General features: G+C 54.0%; 1 protein-coding gene across 1 annotated transcript; it reads right to left on the reverse strand.

The window, feature by feature from the left end:
* Positions 1-2,307: 2,307 nt before the first annotated feature.
* LOC107306867 (FERM domain-containing protein 6-like) lies at positions 2,308-7,140 on the reverse strand. Its single transcript, XM_015850269.2, has 6 exons — positions 7,006-7,140; positions 6,750-6,924; positions 5,532-5,855; positions 5,310-5,441; positions 4,397-4,488; positions 2,308-4,307 (listed from the first exon to the last, which is right to left on the reverse strand). Exons 1-6 carry the CDS (start codon positions 7,138-7,140, stop codon positions 4,023-4,025), a joined length of 1,143 nt encoding a protein of 380 aa, XP_015705755.2. The 3' UTR covers positions 2,308-4,022.
* Positions 7,141-7,194: the final 54 nt, after the last annotated feature.

Genomic DNA, 7,194 nt, shown 5'->3' on the forward strand with positions numbered 1-7,194 from the left:
AAAACCCCAATCACACCACATTCTGCACCCCACCAACCTCCAGCCCTTCCCTCTATTGCCCCCACACTCCTGGATCCCCTCTTTCCCCCCTCCGAGGGCTCCTCAGCCCCCCCAAGCCCTTTCCCAACCCCTTTAAGTCCCACACCAGCCCCTACTTGTACTCCAGCAATTCCTTATTTTACATACTTTTTTTTAGTATTTAAGCCCTGATTCCCAGATTTTAGGATTAGGATCTGTTTTAGGGTTTGGGGAGCTGGTCGGCTTCTTTAGAAGATCATTCATTCCCTCCATCCACACCCCAAAATGACCTCCAACACCCTGGATGTGGGTTCACCTCAGGTGCCTCGGGCTGAGTTTTGGGATGCACTTGATGAGCTCTCTTGTTAAACCCACAACCCCCGTTATTAACCCATAACCCCTGTTATTAAACCCATAACCCCCATTATAATCCATAACCTCTTTATCAAACCCATAACAGGGTAGTGGGTTTCCACATAGTCTCCCCATGCACATTTCCTGGAAGGAGAGGCAATGAGCTGCGGGAAAACGGGCTTCTCCATTTCCACAGTGATGCCCCATGGCTGATTGCTGAGGTTGAATAACCACTGGTCAAGGCTGGGGCTGCCCCCAGCAGCACCCAATGGTGCCCCCAGCAGGAGACCCCTAAATGAGAAAGCACCCAAGCAGCAAAGCTAAAACTAGCACTGCCGCGGCGTTTTTTTGCCTTTTTAAAGTGCGTTTCTTTTCTCTTGGCTTCCAAATGGTTCACATTCCAAGCGCTTCTAAGTTGGATGTTGGGTGGGAATCAATTGGGTAACTTTTATTTTTCTTACTGGTTTATTAGTCATTCCTTTTCCCTAAGTTGGCTGGTATTTCTTGTGTGTTCGTGTTTAGGAGGCCGGGCGTGTTCGCTCGGGATTCTGTTAGACCTTGTGCACCTGGCATCGATCACTGGCTTTGGTGTATTCCTGGTAGTGCAGCCGTCGTCTATGCTATCGTTTGAGTCTCTTGAGGCCATATTCGGGACGGTCTTTGGTGTGATTGGATGGGTGCGTTCCGTGCTGTGCTCCTCTTTCGCTGCTCGCGCCGTAGGGCAGGTGGCATTTGCACGTCGTCAAGCTGCTGATCTCAAATCCTCAGCCAGCCGGGCTGCCAGAATGATGACAGGAGATGCCAAGTCTGGAATGGAGGCAACTGGAGACGGAATGTGAGCTGCTCTGTGACAGCAAGAACTTGTGGAAGTGTCAAACTGGCAGCTGGGACGTGAGAGCATCCCAAAGAGTGCGCTGGTGTGAGGCTGCATGGGGCGGAAATGGGAAGAGCCCTCTCCATAGGGTTGTGAAGGAGCGATAGGGAAAAGCTGTCAGATGTCATAGAATCACAGGATCACAGAATGGCCTGGGTTGCAAAGGCCCACAGTGCTCATCCAGCTCCAACCCCCTGCTGTGTTGCGAGGGTCACCAACCAGCAGCCCAGGCTGCCCAGAGCCACATCCAGCCTGGCCTTGAATGCCTGCAGGGATGGGGCATCCACAGCCTCCTTGGGCAACCTGCTCCATGTCATCAGTGCAGCCCTAAGATTGCTTGCTGCCTCGTGCTCACCTCTTCTGCATAATGCAATGAGCTGTGAAAATGAGTGGTTTCATTTTCACCTTCAGCACCTTCATCTCTTCATCCTCATCATCTTCATATCTTTATCGCCATCATAACTTCATGTCTTCATCATCTTAGAATCACATCACAGACTCATAGAATTGGGTTGGAAAAGACCTCAAAGATCACCTTGTTCCAAACCCCACTGCTGCTCCCAGATACCCCCCATCCCCTCCCCATGCACAGCCCCCCACAGCAGAGGACAAGGAAAGGAAGATAAATGGAATGAAAAACGCCTGCTGCTCCCCAGGGCTGGAAACAGGGTCAGGGACCCACTGGCAGATGACACCTGAGACAAGCTCAAATCAGTGGCATTTGGGACACAGCCAGCACAGAGAGGGATGGAGACCCTATATGAGCCACAGCAGAGAACAGCCATACTCATTGCACTGGTGGCTGCTGTCCTCGAGGCCCTATGTGGGATGGGGACAGGGATACAGCCCAGCTGCCACCCAGAGGTGCCACAGGATGGCAGCAAATGCCATGGCTTGGTTCCACTGCCAGGGGTCAGAGCTGGGGATCCCACACCTGCCTGTCCCACAGCAGCGATAAGGAGCAGAGCATGACACATGTGGCCCACACACAACAACATCCCTCCACATTCCATCACTCCTTTATGACCCAGAGCTCCTCCAATTTCCATGAGGCACAGCAATGCAAACAGCGGTCACTTTATTGTCCCAAGGCACACAGCAAAGGTCACTGCTTCAAAACCACGTCGCTCCAAGATTCCCTATGCATTCAGCTGCAATTTTTGGCTTTTCATTTTGCAACACGGCCACTCGCCCTCCCATAGGAAGATCCTTTCACAGAAAGGACGATTCAGTCTGCACAGACAACAAGGCTCCTTATTGCTGAAGGACCAGCGGTACCAAAGGCCACCAACCCCCGTCCCATCCCAGGCATGTGCAGCATGAACAGCATCTCTGTATCCTGCAGCCTGGTGTTGGGGCTGGGGGATCTGCCAGCACCGCTGAGCAGTGCTGAGCCATCAGTTATACATTTATGCCCCTGCAGAGGCTGGGTATGAGCACAGAGGATCCTCCTGCCCACCCCATCCCACCCTGGGATGCGGTGTCAGAGCCGTGCCCTGCCCATAAGGCCCCAAAACCAGAGTGGGAGATTCCTTTGGATCACAGAACCACAGAAGGGCTTTGGGTCGGAAGGGACCTCCATGGGCCTCCTCTGATCACACACAGCATCACCGTGCTGCTGAACGCAGCTCTGCTCTGCTTTATTTGGGCACCGATCGCCCCCCGTCCCCAACAACGTCTCTTAGAAAAATAAGGTTGTGCTTATTTATAAAACAATATATATATTTTATATATATATATATATAAGAAAACTTTCCAGTTTAAAAAAAAAAAAAAAAAAAAAAGAAAGAAAAAAAGGTGGTATATCAAAATAGGGTAAAACTTTGGCTGTCGATGGCTAAACTCTTATTAAAAATAGCAATGAAGAAGGCATTGTGCTGTGCACATCACATTGCACCCCCTGGTACCGGCGGCCTTACACCTCCTGGGCACACAGCAGCACCGTCACCCAGCAGAGCTCTTGGATCCATAAGGGCTGAAGGATGCACTGAGGGCTCCCAATGCAGCTGCACACCACGTTGTCCTCAATAGGAAGGTCCGTTTTCTCCCCTGGGTGCTTTGGAATACAAATGATTGTCCGTATGCTTCGTCGGAGAGAGGCGTATCCTTTGCATAAAAGGTGGTTGGGGATAGAATGAAAATGGGTCTATAAGATCCAGGCATATATAAACATACGTACTTGGATATATTTATATATGTGACTCCTACGTATCGGGAAGCACTATTGTGGCACTGTTACAGACGACGTTCTCCGCTCTCCTTTGCCTTTTTGTGCTATTTTTGGTTTCTGGATGTGTTTTTGTACAACAAAGCTCCACGAAGCCCCCGAGCAGCACTGCTCAGAGCCGGGCTCCAGCGCTGCTCCCCCATGCACAGACAGCCCTGGTGCTTATTGCTTAATTCTCACTTCCCATTACTGGCCTTTGGGGTATTTACATCTCTTTGGCTTGACTTGGACGCAGCAGTCTGGCCTTTCCTTCCCAGCAGGCAATGCCAAGGACAGGGGTCGGGGTGGGGGAGAATCCCCATTTTGCCACTGGGAAACCAGGGGTTGGCTTTGGCTGGATGAGCGCCTTGAGCTTCTCCGAGGTGAAATGAGATTCACGCACACACATCAACTTCCAGAGGCGGAAGGATGCTGAGGAACCCATCCCCATCCCCCAGCCCTGCTCTGAGCTCAGCCGTCCCCATGGTGGGGAGGGTTGGGGTAGACCACACTGGGGCTCGGTGGGGCCCGGACCCCCCTGGGCAGCAGCCAGTGCTGTCCCCAGCGCCTTCAGACGACGAACTCAGGGACTTCATCGTGGGTGAGGTCCAGTGAGAAGTATTTGCTGGTCCGTTTGGCGGGGAAACCCTCCTGGATGTTGAGGCACTGCCGGGCCAGGCAGCCGTTGCAGTAGAGGCCGTCGTCGCCCAGGCCGTGGCTGCAGCCGAAGGTGAAGCTCTGCGCCGTGTCCTGGCACAGGTCTGCCAGCTGCAGGAAGTCCTTCTGGTAGAGCCGGATGTCGTCCAGGCTCAGGCTGTGCCGATCCGTCGACGTTTTGGGTTTCCTGCACGCCGTCTGTGTGAGGGGAAGGGGGTCAGCGGTGTGGGGGGACATGAAACACCACTGGGAGCAGGGAGAGGGGTGAGGAGCATCACTGGACCCACCTGGGGTAAGGAGTCGGTGCTCTGCCCACGGAGCTTCACCACCGTCTCTGAGGAGCTGGAGGTGGAGGAGCTGAGCTCCTTTACGATCAGCCCTGTGTGGGATCACAGAATCATTCAGGTTGGAAAAGACCTCTGAGATCCCCAAGCCCAACCCCAGCCCACCCCACTGTGCCCACTGCTCACGTCCCTCAGTGCCACATCCCCACGGCTCTGGAGCACCTCCAGGGATGGTGAGCCCAGCACTGCTGGGCAGCTGTGCCCAGTCAGGTTGGATATCCAAGAGAGGCAGAGGAGGGCACACCAAAATGACACCCAAAGCCAAAATTATTCCCACCGTCTCCATCTGATACCTTTGTCCCCATGTGTCCCCAGATGTCTCCCACCACTCTCTGCCTGTTGACCTTTTGTGGTCATCCATGCCTTCTTGCAGGAGTTTCCTGCATGGATTTGTGCTTCCCTTCCATAAGCATCACCCAAAAAAGTTCAAGTGACTCTTCCCCTGAAAAAACCTGCAAATTCCCCAACATCTTTACAGTCCTATCAGGTTGAATACGCCTCACCTCCACTCCCAGCCATGGGACAAACAGATTTTCCCTGCACACCAAAGGAATACCCAGGCTAATTTTGGTCTGCCCAGCACTGCATCACACAGGATGGAGGAGGAAATGCAGGAGCAGAGGTGAAGGGGAGGATCAGGATGGATGTCAGGCCCTGCACCAGAGGGAGGCGGGCATGGAACAGGTTCCCGAAAGCACTGAGCTTGCCGGAGTTCAAGAACCATTTGGACCAGGCTCTCAGACATAAGGTCTGATCTTTGGGTGTTCCAGGTGTGGAGCTTGGAGCAGGACCCCACAACCCTTAGGGATCCCTTCCGACTTGGGATATTCTGTGATTCTATGGAGCGTGGCATTACCTGAGTGCCCGTTGAACTTGCGTGACAGCAGCATGTCCTCGGTGATGTACACACACATGTCGGGGCTCACCTCCAGTGCCAGCTCGCCCGCTCTCTCCAGCTCCCGAGGGTCATCCACCAGCATCTCAATCTCTAAGCCAGGAGGGATGGGCACGGTCACCTCCATGCCACACTCCCACCAAGCCCACCAGTACCCAACTTACACACCCTGGGGTCTCTCACCGTCATCCTGCAGATCCTCCTCCAGCCTGTCCTTGCCCCCACTCTCCACGCCGGAGGTGTGGGAGCTGCCGTGGCTGGTCATGGAGCTGCAGGTCTTCAGCTTGCGGTGGACACCAGCATCCTCAGGTCCCATATCCCGGGGTTTGGGGTCAGCCTCAATGCCCGAGGTGTGGGAGCTGCTGTGGCTGGTGGTGGAGTGCCGGGACAGGCGCTTGTGCCGGATGCTGCCGGCGCTGCTCCCACTGGCCCGCGAGCGCTTCTCCAGCTGATCCATGTCCAGGTCCAGCGTGTCGCTGATGTACGACTCACGGTACTGCTTCTTCTCTGTCAGGATGGACACATAGTATACATGGCACCCAGGTAGCTCCAGAACCCAGGGACAATGATCCAAACACAGCTGGGTGGTACACTGGGAGCTGGCCCTGCCTAGATGGCATTTGGAGGCTGCTGGGGGTGGGTGAGGAGCTTTGGGCCTGCTGGGCTCTGTGCTGTGTCCTTCCTCCAGTGGAGGAGGAAAGTGAGAAGAAGGAACAGGAGGAGGAAGAGGAGAAAGAAGAAGAGGAGGAGGAAGAGAAGGAGGAAGAAAAAAAGGATGAGCTGGAGGAAGAGGAGGAATAAGACAAGGTAGAGGAAGAGAAGGAGGAGGACAAAGAGAAAGAAGAGGAAGAGGAAGAGGAAGAGGAAGAGGAGGAGGAGGAGGAGGAATTGGATATAAAAGGGTGAAAGACAAGGAAGAGAATAAGGACTAAGAGAAAGAAAAAGAAGAAGAGAAGTAAGAGGAAAAGAAGGAAGAGAAAGAAAAAGAGGAGTAAGAGGAAGAAGAGGAGGAACAGGAGGAAGAAGGAAAGGGGGGAGGAATTGGAAGAAAAGGAGGAAGACAACAAGGAGAAGGAGGAGGTAAAGACAAAGATAAAAAGGAGGAGGAGAAAGAAGAGAAAGAAGAGGAAGTGAAGTAGTAGGAGGAGGAGAATCTTATGGTTGTGCAAGGGCTTTCTGAGCCTGGAGAAGGGATGAGGGCACTGGGAACATTGCACTGACACACTGAGACCCTCAGGGACCACAGCAGGGCATGTAACCATTCCTGGGGGTTTGCAGGCATCCACCACAGCCAGGGGAACAGTTCTGATGGGGCAGAATCAGAACAAGACCACCATGGGAACCCGCAGGGCAGCTCCATGTCCACACACAAGCAGGATTTGGGGAACATTGGGCACTTACCCTCATTCTCCTCCAGCCTGCGGACCTGTCGCAGCACGGGCTGCAGGTTCATGTACAGCCGGTGGCTGCTGCTCAGCAGCTGCAGGAGGTGTCGGGAGCGCAGTGGGCAGCCCGTGTAGTAGATGAGCTTCCTGGCTGAGGGCAGCCCGTCAGGAAGGATCTCAAACTTCTTGCCCTGTGCAGGAGATGGGGAAGCTCAGCCCCTCCAGAGCAGCACACCACAAACCAGCCCTGCTGTGTGTGGCTCCACACTCACCACAAACACCAGTTTGCCCACGTTGGTCCAGGGGAAGTCATAGAGCAGCTGCTTCTCCTCATCCAGGTTCTGTAAGCAGATAGAGGGTGGTGACGCACTGGAACAGGTTGCCCAAGGAGGCTGTGGATGCCCCATCCCTGCAGGCATTCAAGGCCAGGCTGGATGTGGCTCTGGGCAGCCTGGGCTGCT

The sequence above is a fragment of the Coturnix japonica genome (assembly GCF_001577835.2).
Source record: "Coturnix japonica isolate 7356 chromosome 5 unlocalized genomic scaffold, Coturnix japonica 2.1 chr5random1110, whole genome shotgun sequence".
Classification (NCBI taxonomy): domain Eukaryota; kingdom Metazoa; phylum Chordata; class Aves; order Galliformes; family Phasianidae; genus Coturnix; species Coturnix japonica.

Excerpts from the sequence above, each read along its gene's own strand:
- LOC107306867 (XM_015850269.2), bottom strand. The coding sequence starts at position 7,140 with ATGGGGCATCCACAGCCTCCTTGGGCAACCTGTTCCAGTGCGTCACCA. Across the intron at positions 6,925-7,005 it reads TGGGCAAACTGGTGTTTGTG|GGCAAGAAGTTTGAGATCCT; the intron begins GTGAGTGTGGAG and ends TCTCCTGCACAG. Across the intron at positions 4,489-5,309 it reads CAAGTTCAACGGGCACTCAG|GGCTGATCGTAAAGGAGCTC; the intron begins GTAATGCCACGC and ends GATCCCACACAG.